The 23,149-nt window shown below is 33.9% G+C and overlaps 1 protein-coding gene across 5 annotated transcripts in view; it reads left to right on the top strand.

The window, feature by feature from the left end:
- The window catches only part of Nnp-1 (Ribosomal RNA processing protein 1 homolog Nnp-1), a 28,634-nt gene extending 6,000 nt beyond the window's left edge, over positions 1-22,634 (top strand). Inside the window, exons 5-9 of one of the 5 annotated variants that reach the window (XR_011333895.1) lie at positions 5,584-5,921; positions 12,868-13,681; positions 16,744-16,814; positions 16,903-17,118; positions 17,212-17,541. Coding sequence is in view for 2 of the 5 variants with exons in the window: in XM_069835039.1 (XP_069691140.1) it covers positions 5,584-5,921; positions 12,868-13,681; positions 18,987-19,122; positions 22,196-22,350 (1,443 nt within the window). In the remaining 3 variants the exon portion in view is untranslated. Of the gene's footprint in view, positions 1-5,583; positions 5,922-12,867; positions 13,682-16,743; positions 16,815-16,902; positions 17,542-18,986; positions 19,123-22,195 lie in introns of those variants that run through there. The other 4 variants (XR_011333896.1, XR_011333897.1, XM_069835039.1 and 1 more) reach the window with 4 other exon arrangements.
- The last annotated feature ends 515 nt before the right edge of the window (positions 22,635-23,149 follow it).

The following is a 23,149-nucleotide window of genomic DNA, read 5'->3' as shown; positions in this document are numbered from 1 at the left end:
TTAAAGGGTCGTTCGTTACCCGACTTAAATCTTATTCAAGCTTCATCCAGCCGAAATAGTGCATATATGTAAGGAAGTATAACAATGAAATTTACGCTGACCATTTGTGGTTGCCTCCTCTTCGGTGGTGATACTGTATAGACTAGGAGTGGTGTGACAAATTTAGGACATTTGCCCCTAAAAATTAAAAAGCACGAATCTTCTCAATCTCACCTGAAAAATGTTATTTCATTGGCTATGTTAGGCAAAACTAATATTGCTGCACAATTAAGTGAAACGAACAGAACAAACATTCTCAAACATAATCAAGAAGTGAGAAAAAATCGTGAAATTATTTTTAAAAACATTGATTGTATCAAATTTTGTGGCCAATATGAACTTCCCCTTAGGGGATATGATGAAAAAACGATCCGAAGGACTCTGGCGTATTTCGTGGGTTGCTACAGTCCGTGAGTAATCTAAATGAGCCTCTCAAAAATCATTTGGAACATGCCACTGTTTAAAGGTAATTCTAAGAAAATTCGGAATGAAATGGTAGATTGCAAGTTGAGTGTCTGCTGATAAGAAATTCAGACTGAAATCGATATTAGTTTTTTTTTTAGCGATTAGCAAATGATGCCACAGACATCTCTCAACTAAGTCAGAAAGTTTTGGTTTTTCAATATGTAGTGCATTTATTTTTGTCCTATACTTATTAGTAATGGTATCAAGAAGTGAAATTTATATGTACCAAAATCTACTGCAGCTCTCCCAGTCCACAAGTTCACGAGCCGCCACTGAATATCAGCCTTGACTTGATTATCACTCAGTTGTTATTCCTACATATGCTGCTGAAAGTTATTTGTTGATCTCCTTTAGACAATTGGCAACATGCTAGAAGTGGTGTATTATTATAACAAGAATAGTAATACAGTGTGTACACATGAAGTGTATGCCAATTTACTGCAGTATTTCTGAAAATGTAAAAGAAGTAGAAATGAAATGTAAACATGTTTTGGTATGTAATACAGTATGTTGAACTTTTAACACACTTTCATGCATTTACAAATGTTGTGTGCACCTATTGTAATTCTGCAGATGGCATATCTATATTCCAGTTCTGTCCAAATATTGACGCATAGTGGGTATAACTGCAGCTGCAGAAGCTCATACTCTTTTAGTGATATCTGAGAAAGTAACAGGTATTGGTGAGAAATAAATAACATCCTTTATGTAACCCCAGAAGTAATAGTCATATCAGGTGGCCAGCCGTAGGGACTGATCTATCAATTCATTTACATGGAAATATTCGATGTAATGAGCCTCAAACTTCATGGTAAAAGTGCAGAGACACTCCATCTAGCTGGGACATCATACCTTCAAGACCGTCTTCATTCAGAACCAGCAGAAAGAATTGCACCAGCATGACTACATACACTGAACCAGTCACAGTTTGTTCACTGAAAAAGAAAGACCCAAATACAGTGGTTTTGGATAGACACAGAAGGCATTCAACTTGAAACTGTATTTCATATCTTCAATAACTGCGTGTGGATTTTTACTCCCCCAAATTCTGCAGTTATGTCTGTTTACAAGCCCTGAAAAATGAAAAGTGGCTTCGTTACTGAAGATTATTTTGCATATGTGGAATTTGTTGCCTTCAAATTGTGAAAGAATCTCACAGCAAAATGTGTAACACGCATTTTGACCCTGACTGTTATGTGTTACATCAGTTGTGCATGTAACTTGAATTTTAAGCAGGTTTACAGGATTTTGTGCTCTGTTGAATGTGGCATGTTTAATATTGTTGACCAGCTTGTCTTGTTGATTTGGGCAGGCTTAGGACAAATTATTATACTGCATTCATCTGAACTTCCAACGACGTGAAATTTACTCGGACTTTACCATTCACAAATGCAATCACGTTTGATAGGCAACTTGTGTGTAATATTACATAACCATACAGAGCAAGTCAAACCTAAGCTACTGGTATTCTTACTCAAGTCACTAGATTGCTTTTGGCAGTTCACTTGTTGAGTTTTCCCAGCTTCTTGTTTGCTTTAATCTTGGCAAAGGACATATTGCTATTGGTTTTTTTTATCAGTTGTTACACTAAGCCAGTGACACAATTCTAATTGCAGTTTACATTTTCAATCTCAATTAGTCAATTGCCTGAATTGTATTGAGCAATACTTATTTTGAATTGTATTGAGAATACATGGTTAGATACACAGTGCATTTTACTTATTGAAACATATCTAATGAAGATGTACGAGTTGTGTTTACATAAGTTTCTGTGATGTTTTCCAGGGACTGCACAACTATCGAAACATGTGTTGTTAAACTATTTAATAAGTGGTGAGAAATGGGTTCCATCCTAGAAAGAAGAAACGTTGTCTGAACTGTGCTTACACAGAACAAACATTTCAAGATATGCATAAAAGGATGTAGTTTTGCAAATAAAAAATACCTGTCACCTAACACAAGAATTGAACGTATCATAACATTCTGTGGTGATGAGTTTTAAGTTTCTTCAGTTTCATCCCTATAAAATGTCAGTGGTTCATAAATTGAAAACAGATAATCCAGTAGCATGCATATGATTTTCTCGTTGGATGTTAGAATCAATCTACAACAGAATCATTGATTCAGTGCTTCTTCTTTTGACTGACAAAGTTTGGTTTCACCTGAGTGTCTTCGTAAATGCCCAGAATAGGTACTCAGTATCCACAATTTTCTTATGAAGTCCCACTACATGATCAGAAAATGGGTGTATAATATTATGTTCATGTGTTAAGATTAGTTAGGCCCATACTTTTATGAAACAGTTAATTCATATAATTGACTGAGATTGAAATGCAAAGTGTCAGCAGAATTATGTCTCCAGCTTAGACCAATAACTGATACGGAAAACGCTCACATGTTGTGTCCTTTGCCAGGTTTAAAGCAAACAAGAGATCAGGAAATCCCAACACGCCACTATGTCAAAAGCAACCTCGTAGCACAGTAAAAATGATAGTAACTTAGGTTTGAGTTGCTCTGTATAATGTGCTGCTTACAAATGAGGACACTTTGTTTTTCACATACTTGTATCATTATTAAAATCATTAATTCACATTCCTGACACTAGTAAACATGTATCAGATTACCAGAAAAACTTTCTTTGGTGCTGCCTCATTGAACTGTCTATGAATCATCTTTACACGATTATTCCATATTATAATTCATTATACCATAGTATGCACTTAGTGAGTCACTGTTTTGTTTGACTGAGTTGCTAGCACAACTGTGGAAACTAATAACTAACAACAACACAGTTACAATCTTGGAACATATACCGGATTGAAATGCATGTAGTTTTCATTTACGCTTATTTTATTTTTTGAGCAAAGTCATATTGAAGTGGTATACATCTTATTATACATTCTGGATTACTGCATCTGCTGTTGCCACTACCACCACTGCTTACAATATTCCTAAATGACCCTTGTGTAACATTGTAAACCATGAACGAGTATTTTTTTTACTCCTGTTATTCTAGCTCTTCTTTGCCATCCTGTGTTTCCAGCATGTTCCTCATAATTTTCTCCATCTTCTTTATTGTTAGTAATTTCTAAAATTTCAAAGCCTTAATTAATTTTTTTTTTAAGACATTTGACTGCATTCTGAATAATAAAGCAACACCACAGGACAGATAGAACCTTCCCTGTTGCTAATCTAACTTTGCTTTGCAGAACGGGAAAGCCTTAAAGACTATCCAAAACTCTTTTTATTACAATTCGTTCTTATTTAATGAGCGTATTGTATACTTTTTATTCAAGAATGATAGGATTTTGGGAAGGTTTCATTAATCATGGGGTCATTCCATGTCAGTTCATCCGGACCATATCACTCACTGTTTGCTGAGACTTTGCATATGTGTTACATGCCTCAGTGAATGACTTTCTTTAAAATTGTATTGGAATCTGTGAAGTCGTTGAAGCAGAAAATACTAATATTGATATGAATGTAGTCGCATGTCAGCAGTTGAAAAAATTACAAGTAATGCCACAATTGTCAATGCAATCACTGGAATTTTTATTAAACTTGCTCTATAACTGAGATTTATATTGGAGCTTATAAAAATTGCACATTTAAATTACTATGATGTTTTTACCTTTTTAAGGACTTTTGTTTGCATTTATTGGAAATTAATTTTTTTTTGTAAAGTGCCACATCTTAGAAAATGCTGAAAATTACGTATAGTAATGAGAACATAGTGCTATATCTGTAAAAAAAAAAATTTATAATGGGAAAATGATAACAACTTACATTTTGGCAGAGAAATATAGATGTGTAAGGCACAACATTTCTCAAAATGTGAACAAAATGTAATTTTTTACAACTAAAACAGTTTGGCTTCAGTTCTCTTGTAAGAATCTTGGTTTAAAGTATAAGTCCTTCCTGTGGCTGTGCTGACATCCATTTGGCACAAAATGTTCGAAAATGGAACTTCACAACTCTCATTGTCAAGCCAATAAAATGATGGAGAGGGCCCATGTGGATGCATGAATTTTATTGTAGCATCACCCGCTTCGTAATTAACTTTTTCAATAAAACCCACATAGGGTACCACAAGATCCATAGCCTACACACAAGCAACATAAGAATTTGCATTGAAATTTGGATTCACGACAGGTGTCAAATATCACACTATAGTCCGTATCAGAACTTAATCACTTTGCTCCAATTTCATATGTAGCCAAAGGCACAAATTGATGCATGCAGCAGCGTATCCCAGAAATGGCTTTTGCATTTTCAAACATTCAGTGAGATCATTTCGGACTTGAACCATTTCCTCTTTTGTTACAAAAAATACAGTAATCTCCTTGAGATTTTCTTTACAAAAGTTTAACACTTGTGATGCAGTGGTTATTTGTTCATTAAATGGTCTTTGTAAACTGGCTTTGGTAATCATCATCCTTTTCAAAGTACCTCCAATTTCATCACAAAGAGATTTTCCATGGCTAGTAGCAAAAAATGACTATTTGCATTTCATATGGAAGTCTGCTTCATAGTTACATATATTAATGAAATTCTTGCTGTTCTTGTACTGAGCAGCATAACCATCTGAGAAGTATTCTACAGTTTTAACATCTGAGAGAGAGAGAGAGAGAGAGAGAGAGAGAGAGAGAGCTCTATTTTCAAGAAATTGATTATGATCTTTTGACTTTGGTAAACAAAAGATACATCATGATCCATGTCATCAGAAATTAGGCGCAAGCACTTTGAATAAAGTCTTTCATTTTTCTTGTAATATACCACTGCAACATAAAATGTATACTTACCTATGTTCCAATGAAACCCTTGGGCCTCGTCTTGAATTTACAAAACTGTAGTTTTCACTGAAATCCAATAAAATGATAGCTGATTCATTATCCAGGTTCTCTTTTAAAATTTTTAAGTATATAAATGAATGTAGAATGAGTTTCTCAATCTTCTGTATTAGTAAATCACAAAATTCAGAGAAAGTGCTTACTTCAATAACCATATTTACTCTATCTGTTGCTATCTAAGCATGAATTCTTCCCAAATACAAAATGATGTGTTCTGTTATTCTGCCAGGCTGGCTGCCCTGGAAACAGTTGGGAAGATATGGTGCAAGTGGAAGAAGACGAAGAGGAGGTAAAGCAGGAGGAGAAGAATGAAACGGGAGGAGGAGAAGAAGAAAAAAATGATGGTGATGATGATGATGATGATGATGCTGATGATGATGATGCTCAGGAATGTGAGAGTGAAACAGAATCTGAAGATTGCCCTTTGGATCCAAGGGCTGGTCGAGTGAATGTGGAGCTGCCTCAGCTTGATTTTGATGCCCAAGCTATTTCTGAAGCTCTGCTGAGGCAGAGTGAGACATGTGTCAGAAAGAAGCAGAAGCTCTTCTTGGAATCTCTAGCCAAACAGTGAGTACACCACTCATGGATAGTATTCTATGATAGGAATGATTGTTCAGAGTTGAGTTAGGAGAGATTTTGCAGATCTACTTTTATTTCGTTAAATGACATGTATAATCATCATTAAACTAGACATTCTTATTTAGTAATATTAATATAATGTAAAATTAGTGTCTACAGCATACACGTGCGCATGAACACATACACACATCTCTTAAATTAAACTTAACTTCTTCTAAGGTATTGTGTAGAGCAGTAGTTCTCATGCTTTTGAGTATCATGGATCCCTTAAAGTTCATACATCATTTTGGAGGACCTTCTAAAATGTTTTGCATAATTTAGGCCCATAAATATGTTCTACTCCAGTGGTATTGAACCTTTTTTCTCCCTTTATCCTTAGAAACACTTTTCGTTTCAGGCCTGTACCCTCAAAGTTCTTATGCTTAATTCAAATTATACATATCTGTATTTGAACCTTTTTTTCTCCCTTTATCCTTAGAAACACTTTTCCTTTCAGGGCTGTACCCTCAAAGTTCTTATGCTTAATTCAAATTATACATATCTGTATTTGAACTAAATTAAACTCGAATTATCAATTCTTAAATTACCCAGTTTTAAACTATAAAAAGAGAACCATGCTATTAAATATTGTAAATAGTTAAAGGAACAACACTACAGATATCATAGAAAAGAAAAATTATCTTATATAGCCTAATTCTTATCGGTAACTTAAGTGGTTCTGATAGAAAACTCATTTTGAAACTATGGTCCTCATATTGTGCCATGTCATGAATTCTACCCCACAGTTGTGTCAGAATTCGGAATTTATTTTTATTACTTTAGTGAAATTTTTTAACATTTCATCTGTTATAATCAATGTTCCAGGATCAATACGAAATTCAACTGCGGTATACAGTGATTCATTTTTTGCAACGAGGAATGCTAACTTTACACTGTTTCCAATGCCCCTTTGTTGATTGTGTAAAATAATTGTGTATTACTTTCGAACTTTCAACTGGCTTGTCTTTATACTCACTATGATTAGTTATCAAGTATCTGAAGTAGGTATGGTTTCATAGAGTTATTTGTTTGAGTTTTGTTGCAAATATTGCAGAAGGGAAGAGGTGGATCACACATATTCTACACAAATCCATATTTAATGTAAGATGCATTGTAATCAAGATCTGTGGATGGTCGGTTGCTATTGCTCTCACAGGTCCCTTCATAACAGCCTTTAAAGAGAAAGTGCAGGCACTGTATATCTATGACATCACCACGGAAACACATTCCATTGTCATCCCCCTTAACTTGCACTGCCTTTATTAGTACAGTAAGTAGAACCCAATTATTCTTTGCCCTATCGGATTATCCTACTTTTTTTGCTGTAGAACAAAATATGACGTTCTATACATTGTCAGTATGTATTTTTTCTAGCGAGGGTTACTATTTCACAATATGTAGTAGGAATGCTTTCACTGCCGGAAATAGAAACAGTTACTTGTGGAAGGAAGTATTTGTTGCAACTTGTAAAATAGTCATTGCTTTCAAAGGAATGATCCTAAGAACTTTCACACAATTGTAAACCCATGCAACATTCAGTCCTAATCTTAATGTCCGAGTGACGTTACTGTTTAACTTCTATGCAAAATGTTTTCCATGATTGTCAAAAGAAAACGTATTGTGCTAAGTATCGAAAAAAGTGCAAATAATTGAGTGGTTTGAAAAAAAAGAAAGTGTGCCTCATGCTGCAACAGAAAAAAGATGGGCGGCACAACTGTGCCAGATTTATTTAAAACAAGAATAAAGTGTTAAAGTATGTAAATCTATAATATGAGATCTGTACTGTTTCTATCACAAGGAGTTCCCTTGCCCTTGAAACTTGTTGTTGACAACTGGACTTAAATTAGTGAACTTTTGATCAACTATCTAGCATGTTAAACACAAGACGTGGGGGAAATTACGAAACCGTGGGCCTAAGTATTATGCACTTGATTTATGAAAATCTTTTATGGTACGGATTATCGTATTTTTCGATTAACCATTCATTCTGCCGCCATCATTGCCATGGAAAGTAGAGATTCTACTGTAGTTACTAGAATTTAGAAGACATGAGGTGTTTATGTGTAGATCTTGTTAGTGTGCTGTTTATAGTAGGCGAATATTATTACTATTATAGCACGAAAAATGCCAAATTGTGCTGTGAACGAGTGTCAGAATTACAGCAGGAAAACTAAACTATAATTTGTTTCCCTCTGATCCAAAGCTGCAAAAGGTTTGGAGATTAAGTGTTACATAAAGGATAAATTTAATCTTGAAACTGCACATATTCGTTCCTAACATTTCACATCTGATTCCTACAAGCATGATTTGAAAGCAGAGCTTTTGAACATACCAGCAAATAAAAAATTGAAATTAAACGCTCAACTGTTGCTGAATTTACTGTGTGCTATGTGAAAAACAGTGAAATAAATAGTGCGAAAAGTAAACGTGTAGAAAAGCCATATCACAATTTAGAATATAACAATAAAATTTTCTACTCCTCGTTATAAGATAATTGTTCCCAAGTTTTCTTCTTGCACCTGCTCAAGTCAACATTTAAAAGAAAGCTATGTACAATTATGGAGATTCAGCCTCATGACTTTTATGATTTTTAAGCTTGCTCAAAACTTTTCAATAAAAAGTAATACAGCCCTTAAGTTTTCTCAGTCACTTACATGCTTGCAATGAAAGCAGAGCTATAATGACAAAGAATACAACAATGTTAATTTGAAACATTTACCAATGATTTCACGAAAATCAACAGAGTTTGAACTGATTCCAACACCAAAATCAGCTAATCTGTAACCATAGTTACAGAAAGGAAGGTTAAATCTTTTAATTTAAGTTTATGTTTGAGGGTGATAGATCTGTTTTTCATAACATAACCATAATATTATTGACTGCAGAGACGAGAAAAAAAAAGTAACACAAAGACTATAAAAAGGACAGAACCACTCCTTATTTGCACTGAATCATAATTCATTGCATACTTGCTAATATATTTTCAGTGTTTTGTGAAGAAACACCAAAACAGCTGTAAGCCGTACATGCTTACACAATTAACACGAGTAAGATCGCCATTTAATCAATTATTTATATTTTACAGTATTATGAAAAAGTAATGAAATTTATGTTTCACTTAAACCATGTTACAGTAAATATTTTCTGTCCTTTTTTTTGTGTGTGTAAAAATTTTTTGGTTATAATATAGTTCATTGTATACTTACTGATACATTTTCTGCTTTACATTGCAATATGAAGTAAAACTAATGAAAGAAAGCTTTTTCTGTGTTGTACAAAAATTACGTTCATGAGAAGAATCTTTTTGTCATTATTTTGTGTATAAATTCAAGTAAATGAATCTGTTATGGCGTTTTATTATAATGACGTTAATGAACATGTTGAAACCTACTATTCTGTACATCTATTTTCTATAATTCCTCAATCAATAGTGGTTTTCAAAGTATAATGCCTTACATACAACTTTGTTATTTTAAATAACTGAATTTTTTCCATTGCTAATTTACATGTTGTAAATCTAAAATTAGATATTTTAGATAAGTATATATTTAGTGTTACCAGGTCCAATTTTTAGAAATAATGTTAAATAACTTGTTATGGAGGATGTTCAGAAATTACTGCTGCATGTGATTCATATTTTTAACTAGGTTTAAGACATGAATGCTGGTATGAAAAAATAATGTTAAAACAACGACTACTGATACCCTAAAATGTTGACGTCTTGTTTCTCAAAAGTAGCATGCTGCTGCACTCAACCTTGTAATACTGAGCCAGCAATATGTAAAATGCTTCTCACTTTGTACCATATGAGTTATGGCATATATGGATGATATGCAGTTTAGTTTTCTTGGCATTACAAAAGTTTTTGGTGGTTTTTCTTTGGTAATTTGCAGGAAAGTACACTATTCCATCCCCACTGTTGGCATACTGACTAAAAATTTTTGTAATTTTCTTGAATTTTTTTCGGAAAAATATCAGAATAGTATCTTAAAATACCTCATGATTACTTCATTCTTAATCCCTTTCTGTTTACTAACCCAGTCTTATAATATTGTAAGATTGCTTTAAAGTATCATTTATTCTTTTCCTGGATTTAGTTCCATTGATACTTTTTCATTCTCCCATGTATATATATATATATTGCTTCTTCTCTGTTGATTCTATTGTTTGATTCAATGTCCTGTTTTTTGCTTGTATAAGTCAGTATGTCATTGGCTGTTACCACGAGGAATAGCATGTTAGTGCTAGCTCCTGTAATTTTGTGCTTGTGTGAGTTATTATGTTTTTATTTAGGAATTTTATGTGGGCATCACTCTAATTGGTCTACTTGTTCCAGTTATTTTGGTGAAAGCATAGCTTCTGTGTCTCAGATTGATAGTAATGAATCTTACTGCCTAAATTTGTATACATTTCAGTGGCATGCAGAAGAGAGAGATAAAGATATGAGTGTCAAACCCTGTAGAATTAAGGTTTGAGTATCCTTAAATTTTTCTTCCTACAAATTGATACCCCTGTTTCTTCTCTCTCTTGTTCCTCTCATCTGATACACTACGGTTATGCAGTAAATTAAGTTTAATCCATGTCATAATTGTGTTTATTATCCCCAGTTTCAAATTTTCTTCTGTTATTCATAACATTTTACTTGTTACTGTGAAATGTGTATATTGGTTGTATTCAAGTGTGTTAATTATTTAGCTGTTTATTTGTTACTGTAAAGTGAAGATGTGAGTTGTATAGGATCTTTCTTATCATGATATCATGGTATGATATCCTGTAAAATAGTTATTATTTATGCAGTTTGTTAGTGTATAGAAGTGCTCATATTAATATATCAGTTTATTTATTATTGGAAACTGAAAATGTGAATTGTTTAAATAAGTGTGAAGTAAAACATGTTTACTGTGATGAACACTATGCAGGGCTGGGCAGTATTTGAAATACATTTGTATTTTGTATTTTGTAATTTGCAAGGATTTTAGAAAGTATTTTTTATTTAAATACATAAAATTGATGTATTTTGTATTTCAAATACTCAAAATACTTTCTTCTTCTTCTTCTTGTCCTTCAAGTTTTGGATTTGTACTTGAAGAATGAACTTCTGTCTTATTTGCCTACCCATTTCAGATGTGCTAGCCATACACTTAGTTTTCTTGCCATAACTGATTTCCTTAATGTCATAAAGAAATCTCCAACAGCATCAAGGATCCATCACCCAACACTTGCTAAGTGTTCAGCATTATGGAATGCGTCTAGGAGACCCAAATTCTCAGAAATTATGTCAGATGTCTTGAAATATTCATTAAAGTTTCCTTGTCCAACTCGATGGAATTCTTAAATATTGCAATTCAAACGTGATATAAACAGTATACTGTATGTGAGAAACTGGGATTGCCAACTTCAAAGATATTGAGTTTCAGTACCTTGAAGAATAGTGTGCAGTTCTGAAACCCATTGCAGTAGCCCTTGATTAATGCAAAATGAGAAGATGTGCTATTACGGCCAACTTCTATCCACATTAATTTCCCTAAAAAACAGATTACATATTATGTTATCTAGTAATCTACGCCATCTATTCCAAGTAACTCCAATCCTAATGAGTTCGCTTTCATCAAGATTTAAAGCAATGTTTGATCTGACCCTAGAAGCAAATTGAGCTATTTTGGCAGCTTGTTTCCACCCATCATTTAAGATAAGATAGCTACCTGACACTGCCTCACCAAATGATAAGAAGAGGATACAGAATATGTGTGTGAAATCAGCTGAGCAGTTCTCGCTACACCTTTGGTCAGTTCAGACGATGAAGATGATGAAAACAATTTTTATGTTTTCAACTCAAGTACAACAGAGTTTGAAAAGCAAAAAGAAAAGAACTTGTCTACTGCGGAGTATGAGCTCATACAATTCTTCAATGGCAAAGGGACAACCCTGTGCGCTCTAGAGAATTACCCAACAGTGAAACAAGCATTTATAGAGTATAATACAAGTTTGTGTTCCTCTGTGCCTGTAGAAACACTGTTCTGTTTTGCAGGATTTATTCATTCACCAGCAAGGAGATCCTTACCTGATGAACTTTTTGAGAAACTGGCTTTTTTGAAAGGGAGCAGTAATTATTCATTGTTGACTGGGAAAAGAAAGAATGTTCAGTTACAGTATTTATATAAAACTTCGAGATAAATATAATTTTAATGTTAATATAATATTTTAGATTTTCGGTAATATTCTTAATTCTTTATATATTGTATCGGGTATTTCAAATACAAATGTATTTTGGTTAATTTTTTTAAAGTATTTTGTATTTGTATTTCAAATACTATTCTTTGGAGTATTTTGTATTTGTATTTGAAATACTTGGATGTCAGTATTTTGCCCAGCCCTGACACTATGGATATATATACTTTTTTTAAGAACCAATCCCAACTACATGTACATAAAGAGACAACATACAACAATGCAGAAACTTAAATCCTAAAAATTTCAATAAATATGGTTGTCGGAGTTTATGTAATGTGAAGGATGTGTTATTTTGTGCACCACCACATTTTCAGGCCACAAGCTGCCATTGTAGCATAGTCACCACCATGCCTTTGGTAATCTTTTGTGAGCTTTTTTTTTTCTTTTTTCTTTTTTTTTTTTTTTTTTCTGTTTCAGAATTCTTCTTTATGTTTCACACACTCTTTGAAACTTAATTGATTTTGTAGTTACGTTATCTTTTAGATAACAGGTTATATGAAAATTCCTATAATTAAAATAAGTTATTATACAGGAGAAATGTATGAAATTATTGTACATCTTGATATGATTTCTTTCCTTGAAATGTCGTTGTTTTAGAGCATTAACAGTAGATTAATAATGACACTGTCGTGCAGCAAGTTTCATGATGATCTTGTGCTTTCAGATTCACCAAGTTTGCAGAGGGTTCCTACCCACTCGTATCTGCTGAACATGTAACCTTAAGGCCGAAGAAAATACAAAAATTCAAACTGAAAAATTACGTCCATAAAGCAGCTCTGAAGCTGAACAACTTCGAGCAAAGGGAAATAAAGAAAGGAAGGAGGAGGAGGAGGAATCGTGGGCAGAAGAAGCAGGAAACTACTCTTGGGACTCTTAAGGCACATAGAGAGTTAGAAAATACCGAAGGAAAAAGACAGTCAACAAGAGGAGCAAAGAAAAAGTCGAAGACGAAAAAGTCAGCAGATAGTGATGCAAAGTTGATGCAAATGAACAATGAGCCGGAAAATGTCGACTTTCAGGAAGCTGTAAATACAGAGCCAAAAGTAAGTACAGCACAAGCAACAGGAGCAAAAAAGAAGAAAAAGAACTTGATGAAATTTTACACAGATGTAAATCAGAGAGATAGCAAATCATCAAATGTGGGCACACAACTAGGTGAGGATACAAAGTTCGAAAATAGTGAGGAACTAGCAAGAAGAATGAAAAGAAAGAAGTTAGTGGAGGCTAACAAAGTGAAAGAAGAACATGATGAATGTTTAAAGTTTCCTCAAATGAAGAGGAAATGTGGCTTATTGCTGTCAGAGATTGAGGATATGAACGTTAATCTGTGCCATTTGAAGAGGAAGAAGAAAGATGATTCTTCATCTAAAGGAAATACCAAGAGGCGAAGTAGTCGAAGTTCTGCATCGGCTGCAGAGGTCAGGAGGAGTGTAGGAGACAACTGGGAAGTGAGTGACTTCGTTAACACTAACCCAAAGGTAACTTCAATGTCTTGTAAGGATTATATAAGCCAAACAAAATAAACACAAATCTTTCATTCCAGATATAATATTGTTCATCACAGAAAGCTATTTAAAAAATAAAAAAATTTAAGTTTCATTATTTTGTTTCTGAAAATAAGTTTTTATGTATAGGTGTTTTCAGGAACGAGGTCTGTTTAAAAGTTGGAAAGTTAATTCGTAAAGTAATTTGTATTTGTTATAAGACAATGTTAAAGTTAGAGAAATATATTTAAAAGCTGAAAAGAAAAATATCTCCTAAAGTAGATTGCAATATATGATATGATTTATTGTCTTTAAGCAAACATCAAAATGGTGATGACCCTTCACATTTCTGTATTCAGGGACTCACCATCACTATTTACAAATTTCTTTACTATACTATCCAGTTCTCAAAATTACATTCCTGCCCATAACTTGAACCTGTTATTCATCCTCATACAATATTATCCTGAACACTACATCCTATAACACTCTACCACAGTGAGACACCACACAGCAACACATTTCCAACCCTAGCTGTAGATTACAATATAATATATTGTTTAAAAGTTGAGCTAATTAGAAAGTAGACCATTATTTGAAGATGTTTAGAAGCTACAAAAATGTTATGTGAATATTTCGTTTATAAAGTAAATTACTTCATATTGTAGAAATTTAATTAAAAGCTGCAAAGTTAATATTAATACTTAATTTAAAAAACCAAGTTATTAAATACTACGAAAAAGTATTTAAAGACAGCTATTAAGGCTAACAATCACTGTCTCACTTCAAAAAAGGAATTTTGGTTAAACCATTCTTTCCCTCTCTCATGTAAACTGTTTATCAAATTTGTCTCCAAAATATCTCGATATATCATCATCATCTGTAGCACTACAGCCCAGGTTGAGCCTCGGCTTCTTTCAGGATTCTTCGCCATTTGTCCCTATCCCTGGCTACAATCCACCAATTCTTCACTCAAAGCCTTTGAACAAATTTCCGTATGCAGTCTTCCCATTGAAGCTTAGGTCGTCCTGCTCTCCTCCTTCCCTCGGCTTTGAATTGCAATACTCTTCTGGGTATCTCGTTTTCTTTCATCCTCCTTATATGCCCTGCCCATCTTAGTCTTGAAATCCATCTCAATTTATATGACGTAGAAATCAGTGGTGAAATGTTCAGACAAGGTGTAGATTGGACATTTTATGTTGGTGCTAATAAAAAAGGAAACCACTACATTTTCGAGATTCTTCTTTCTTCGTCTTTAGGAACCTCTTCCGACTGAATGTTTTGATTACCAGAAGATGAAGATAGAACCACTCTCGGAAATGTGATTTTCTTTTTGATCACAACAAAAGGAAAAAGTTCAGTTTACACCTCGTCAAAAAATCTCGAGTCTGTTTTTTGTCCCAACCAAGAACATTATTAATGTAATTACAAGAGAGGAACAGCTTTTTTTTTTTACCCACTTCAAGATTAGAGACCACTGTAACCATATTGTATACATATGCCCTGATTATACATATCAGTCTAGATCATATATGTAACAGATAGCTCATCCCTATGTTAAAATCGGTAGCACTTTGAAGAGAACAACCACCAGGATCGCTACCCTTCCGCCGTAAACGAACACGAGATGGCAGTATAGTCGCTAATGCAATTCAAATGGGAGTTATGACATGACTCCTTATGTAACAACTAGATGGCAGCATAGTAAACCTGACAAGTTGTTACCGTCAAAGCCTATAAGGCCGAACAATCTGGGTATATATGATCTAGGATATCTGTCATGCACTGATGGAGATATCTATGGTTAATTATCAATAATAAGGATACTATGTAGGAATTTCACTTATACTTAAATATGCCATATTTTCTCGAATACCCTGTGCATCTTCCCCCCCCCCCCCCGAAATATACAAGTAAAAAATACAGGGCACAGCTTATTCGAAATGAAGTTGGCAACATTGTCCAATTTTCCTCCTGTGCAATTGTCTCTCTCTCTCTTTTTTTTTCGTAATTGATGATACCATTGCTCAATAGTTTCATTCATACCTGTTCTTAAACACAACTACAGTATTTTTCTTCTTGACGAATTACAACTTTCACTTCTATAATTGTGTCGATATTTATGTAATAAGTAAGAGTTTATATAAATTCAGTAGTGTTTGTATGTAACAAATTGGGTGTGACAGATGTTTCATTCCTACTGAAAAGCTGCAGTCATGAAAAATTTGAATCTATAAGCAGTAATAATAATAATAATAATAATAATAATAATAATAATACATGAATATTAATTTAAAATTTGTTTCAATGAGTATGTTTATTAGTAATTAAAATAGGTCACCTAAACAACTTCTCATTAAATTTAATTAGAAAATAACCGCCATCTTCAGCTAGTTTTTAAATTTTGTAATATCAAAATTTTTTTGTGCAGTTTGCGCTCTTTTTAATTGACAATTTATTTATTTTATTATTGGAATCTGCTGAGATGGAGTTCTTGGTTGTGGTGGTAGTTCATGTGCTGGTACTTTCCTATTTTCGTCAACTATCCACAACTGAATGAAATTAAATATTTTAATCATTCACATATATAGACACGAAACTCTGTCAGCCTGAGGACACAACAAGAGTAACTGATCTGTCTTTCCAGCACAACAGAATTGATCCTCAAAGAAAGAAAATTGCCAACACACCACATATTGAGGGTTCTCTCACAGCAAAAGCAAAGAATATAATTTTCCAAAATTTTCTTCCTGTAACATTTGTAGTGAGTATGCAGAAAAATAATCATAGTCAAGAAAAGTAATTTTTAACATAAACCTATGTTCTGAAATTTTACCCTTCATTGTTTCGTTGTTAGAGGACATCGAAATTGACAGTAGTTTTCCCTTCAATAGGACAACCCTGTACATATTGTAACTTCTATGTTTAGAAGGCCATTTTAGTTTAATCCAGGGATTTGACAGAGGAGTATTTCACGTGAACTGAAAAAATAGCATATAGTGCAAGTGGTTACAGTGACAATGAAATAAGAAATTAGCACACAGTACAATTTCCAGGAAGAGTTAGACCTCGTAATACCATCTTCATGGGAACTGAGAGGCAATTGCGAAAAACAGTCTCCCTTCAGGTAAGACATTATCAATTTCTTTGAAACTCTGAATGGTCACATGTAATTTCTTGTGTTTCTTATAAGCTAAACGGGAAATAATTTGCAGGTTAAGTGATGCAATGCTAGTCAAAGGTGAAATATGCAGATACTAAAGTTCAAGGAGGAGGTTTTTAGATTCATTTACTATGGAGTCTTCCACAAGCCTGCAACAAGTTCCGAGAGATTTGGGCACTCATTGGCAGAAGTCTTGCATCAGCACCAGTTGCGCCCATTCCACTGGTAGAAAGTACAGGTGCTAAACTTGGGAAATTATCCACATCAGGTACACTTTTCGCAATGGTATCTACAACAAAGTGCTTTACAACCACCCTTTACTGGAGTTATCCTGTGGAGTCACAGAACCTCTCTTATGCAGGTGGTGCTTTTAGAACAGTTGCAGCTCACATCTCTGGACAGAAGAACTGCCATGCAACCTTTGCTCAAGGATTCCAGGAGCCTGGAAACCTACATGCTGCGATCACATTTCAACACACTTACTTTTTACGAGAATACCTGCTAGAAATTTTCATTTTACATATGGAACAGAATATAATTTCAACATGATGGTGTGCCAACACTCTTTGGGATTGATACTAAGGAATACCCCATTAATCTGTATGGCATACATTGGATCAGCTATCCCAATCCTTGATTTGTAAGATTACTGGTCCTCAATCTTAATTTATATTTTTGCTAAGAGGCCACATGTACGGCATTATGTACAAGACAACAATGAAGACTGAGGAGCAACTGGTGGCAAAGACTCCATTAGGCAAATCTGCCAGTCCAAGCTGTGTCAATGCAATGCATGCGTACATTCAGGTTGGTGGATTCGAGTTTGAACAATATTCGTAATATTCTGCAAAAGTCTTATATTTGTTTTAATTTAATTTTTAAAGTATTGTCATTTGTTTTCGTTTTGCTATTAAAGATACATTATAAACATCTGAAATCCCTTCTCCTTCTGCACTTCATTTGTCACAAACAAGACTTTTATAGCATTTGCATTCACTTCAGTTTGTTGCTAAAATTGTGTTATCACTGATGTCATGTAGTGATGGAGGATGCTATTTTTTGGACATAGGTATATCATTAAGAATTACTTGCCTTGACACCATCTATTGCCTGAAGAAATTTCTGAGTCGAATTTATTTCATTCTGTTTATACACATGTATGCAGTTCTTACACAAACAGTAAATCATTAGATATCATATTTTATTTCTAGCTTTGCTTTGCTTTGCTTTTGATGCAAGTAATGTTCAGATTTTGATCCTCTTAGACCTCTATTTAACTCGAATTAGAACCCAAAAATTTTGGGCCCACTACGAAAATGCACTATTAGATTGGTTTGGATTAGGTTAGTTTTGTAGTGAAAAGTAAGTCCCAATGTAACCTTGGTATCTCAGTTGGTATAACAATGGCTTATTATGACTGCAGACCTGGGTTCAAATATTGGCGAGGTAAAGTCATATTTGTGAACAAAACCAAGGTTCCAAAGGTTTTTTCTTGGGGTTCTCCCGTTTTCTTCAATCATTCCACTGTCACTCTCCATTTTATTCATCATCATCATCATCATCATTTCAGTAGCATCTACTAACATGGTGCAGCTGGATGTAGTATTGTAACCGGTGTACAGATAGTATCAGTTTGAGGATACATTTTACGCTACTTAGACTTCATTGGACCTTGAGCCTACATGGCTGAATCGACAACACCATATAGCTGAGTCACGATATCTGCAAGAAAGTGACCATTCCTACATAAAGGAGTGTTAAGGTACATTAAGCCTTGGGCTGCGGTGCTAACCTCTGTATAAAGATAAAATGAGCCTTAATGTAAGTTCCTGAATGCATTATTAAGCTAGTTCTAGTTTCACAAAATCTCTGCAGTTTCACAGGACAGCAGAATAAGACTGTTTGCAAAGCATGAAAATTCGTGGGTGAGACCAGTCTCATTCAGGATAGGGTTTTTTTACATGCTATGAATCTTTGACATAAGATTTTCAGCTTTATTTTCTGTTCCAAAGAACCTGTGCTAAGGAATCTCGGATCTAATGACGAAAAAAAATTCTGTCCTATAAAAGTTTACAAATGAAGTTTTGTGTGTGTGTGTCTGATTTATACTCATGGTATTGCACTTGCTTGTTCCAGCGTGCTGATACAGAGAAAATCCAACTAACATCAAGTGGAAATTGCTTGTTCCAGACTGTCGTCACAGGTAAGACGACAGTAACACCAACAAGTGGGAAGAAAGTAAACATTGCCCTCAACAGGAACAGCGCACAAGGTACTACTGTTTACTTCAAGTCTTATTCCTGTTACCTATGATGAAATTTTACTGACCTTCAGTTGAAAAAAATACTCTTTCATTCAATCAAACGTTTTTAAAATATTAGCTTAACCTTACTGTCTAATATTTACTACTGAAAAATAGGGATGTGTATGCATGTGCAAGTGTGTTTCTTTTAATGTGATTCAGATTGATACATTTTTCTTCCTCACAAAATTTATCTGAGGAATATATCAGAAATTGAATTTTTATTAGCAATTTTTTGCCTCTGTCACAACTCCGAATTTATTTCTCTTCCAAATGAAAATATGGTAAGGATTTTTATGTTATATTTTATTACTCTGAAAATCCATCATTTTATTATTATTATTATTATTATTATTATTATTATTGTAAATTAATTTTATTCAAAATTTAATTACAGTGTATTAATTAAGATCCATTTAATGTATAGTTTGTTGTTTGGTTATTCTTATATTAAGCATACTCGTCAAAATCACATTCATTTCAATTTCATTCGTGTTGTTTTTGAGGTTTTCTGTATGATATATTTTGCAGTTATCTACGGTATTCATTTTGTCATTATTGTTTACTTGTATTTGTCTCTAATTTTAATAATTATTTGTATGTACTGCTTTTGTAATTCCATGTTCACTGTAAATCTTGTGCTGAACTGTTATAGGTCCCAGGCTGTTGTACAGCACAGTAAATATTAGTAAATAAAATTATTATTATTATTATTATTATTATTATTATTACTGCTTATAGTTTCAAATTTTTCATGGCTCTGCAGCTTTTCAGTGGGCTTCTCTCTACCCCATTATCTCCTGGCTTAGTTGCCTCATAAGTGGTACCTTATTGTCATCACTTGTGAGGTACAGACCTGACTTCGGACAGTTGACTAAACAACAACAATATGAGGATGTTACGGCTAAATAAACTTAACTGGTCATTATTATTATTTGAATATGTAGATCCCTGGAGTATCTCTCAATATTTTATTCAAAGGTGTGGTTATTAAATTGTAATTTTTGCGATCACTATATTTTTGAGACCAAAATGAGAGGCAAATGAAATGCGTAAGTGTGGGCTGTCTTGTTTTATAAAGATAATTAAAAATAACCTCCCTTTTTTTTATAAAATATCTCTTTTTTTTTTTTTTTATAATACTCCTTTCCAGAAAAATAACCCCACCTTTTGCAGTTGCTACTCATATATTATTTCTACACATATTTTTTTTTTTAATCAACTGCTGACTCAGACATTTGGGAGCATGGAAACAAATGACAAACTAAATGAGGAAGTTATTTGAAGCTCATTGAATATCAGAAGTAGTATAAGGAGGCCAAGTTACTGTGGCAACAGTCTGATGTTTTCAGCTGTCATAACTGGATTGAAGATTTATATGCACTGTAAAGTAGTAGTTCTACTTCGTATTTTTTTAACCATGCTGCCAACCAGATAAAGTCCAAATTGGTATGTCTTCTCATAACAGGCTAGAACTGCAATGGGTACTGGGGCATCAGGGCATTCAGGAAAATGAAAACGCAGATCAATTGGCCAAAAAAAGGTACAGAGATACTCTTTATTGGACCTGAACAGTGGTTGGAATCAGTTTACTTCCTGCCAAGACCTTGGTTAAGACATGGACTAAAGGTAGACACCAATTTAGGTGGCAATTCTATCTTGGACAAAAACTGGCCAGGAATCTGGTTTTAGATCCAAATAACTCTTTCTTCTCATCTCTGCTCAAATTGGACAGAAGAGGAATGAGAAGTGTAGTTGCATTAATTACCGGACATGGTCACTTCAGGAAACACCTATGCAGAGTGAGACTCTATAAAGAGGAACCCATCTGTAAAATGTGCAAACAGGAGGAGGACAGTGCCTCACATATCCCATTTGACTGTCCACACTTGGAAAGGAAAAGATTTTCCCTTTTTTATAACAAGGGAAGACTTAGGAATGGACACTAATGTTGGAGCCAAGATACTGTTACTAGTCCAAGGAACAGATTTCGGAAGACAATGCTAGTGTCCATTGCAATGGGGATGCACAATAAGCCATTTAGGCTGACGTGCAGGAGACCTTTAAGACTCCTTAAAAAAACCCTCCATAACCTAACCTAACCATCCTGCCATACACAGCACTTAGCCATGGTGTGAGAAGCAGAGCATATTATGTCCAAAAATTTTTCCTTGAAATTATTCAAACCTGCTTTACAGGGAGCTACTACCTGAAAGCTAGATTTGTATAATACATTCGTTACTGGAGGTACGTTAACAGAAAGCCACAATTTAAGTGACACAAGTATTTGTGTGCACTCATAGTTGAGTTCTGGCATCTGGTCAGCTCATTTGAGTCATGTGGATACAAAGGAAAAATTGTGACGGTGTCGTGTATAGTTCCTGGGGTAGCTCAGGCGGAAGAGCATTCGCGCGCTAAGCGAAGGGTCCCGGGATCGATACCCGGCTCCGAAACAATTTTTCCTTGAAATTATTCAAAGTTGATTTGGTCATAATTTTGATGATATCAAACTTTTATTGATAAGGCTATGAAATAACCAAAACTTTTCGGAACCAACATGTCAGTAAAGATTTGGCAGAGAATTTCGCGGCAATTGTTCAAATCAAGCACTGGTGTCATTTAACTTTTTCTCTGTTAAAACATGATGCCTACGTCTTCTTCTCTTGTCCAATACTGATCCCATATGAGTAATGAATTCATTCACTACTTTATGAACTATAGTTTTTTTCTGGTGAATTGATCCCAGGAAAACGTTCTTGAAATTCTCTATGACACTAGATGATTCGGTTTTTAAAAAAGTTATGACAAATGACAATTCTTTCCTCTATATTAAATCTCTGAATAATGACTCAAGCAACAAACATAAACAGAGAAATTAAATTCAACACTGCAAACAAAAATAAACATTTTATCAGAGACTGTGTGTGTCCTTGAATGGCAGCGCATGCAGCTACTTACTGTCAACTCCGGTTTTGGTGTGTGAATGTGGAAAGATAAAATGTATGCACTGTTATTTTCTTTATGTTTTTTTTTCTGCTTCCAGATGTACTGGAGTATCATATGTCTGTAAAACGAAGTCCTGCTATTCCATTTGATGCCAGTAAGAAGCCTAGTCAAGGTGTTCTGAAATCCATTCCTGTTGCCAACCGAATTAATCCATTCTATAGACTTAACAAGAAAAAGATGTTTGTTAGTTAGTTGTGTGCTATCTGTAGCACCATCCATTTTTTAATATAAACATCTTTAAAACGTCCACGTCTTTATGGTTTTCATTAGACAAATTCTAGTGGTATTTCTAGCAGGAAACTGGACACCTTTATATCATTTTAACGCCTATTCCTTGACATCTTAAAGAAATTTATACATTACTTTAATGTTAATGTGCAAGTAAGAATGTGATTACTGATTTTATCTATGTAATTTGTGATATGTGTAAATGATATAATAATATGAAAAAAGTACAAACTTTATTGTAACTTTCAGTTGTTTGTATTTTTTTATTTTATAACACTATGAACCCATTGTGTATGTCGTGCAAATAAAAAAAAATAGATAATGCTTCAAGTGTAATTTAACATTAACGAGGTGTTGAAAAATAGAAGTTGTGTGTATTTCTAGCTCACTTTATAAAGTTATCACAAAATTTATACAGTGAAACTTCTGTGGCTATATGGCATAATTGGCAGCATTTTTATGGAATATACAAATATCTATGTTATTATTGTACATGACAATTATTCTATAAGTTGGCCACCTGTATATCTCGAATTTTGAAAACAAATTTATGTTAAATGCTATGCTTTATTGATATATGCAAATTTAACTTATTTAAGTGGAATAAGAAAACATTAGAAACTTTTGTGTCATGCTGTACATGAGTTTTAATATTAAGCAATGGATTCGGAACACCTCAAAAATCTGTGCTTCATTGGCTGACCATGATACTATCTTTGAAAAATATTGGAGTTCAAGAGGTCAAATGACTTTATTATCAAAT

Source organism: Periplaneta americana, chromosome 9 (genome assembly GCF_040183065.1).
Source record: "Periplaneta americana isolate PAMFEO1 chromosome 9, P.americana_PAMFEO1_priV1, whole genome shotgun sequence".
Taxonomy (NCBI): domain Eukaryota; kingdom Metazoa; phylum Arthropoda; class Insecta; order Blattodea; family Blattidae; genus Periplaneta; species Periplaneta americana.
This window is presented reverse-complemented; position numbering and strand designations above follow the sequence as displayed.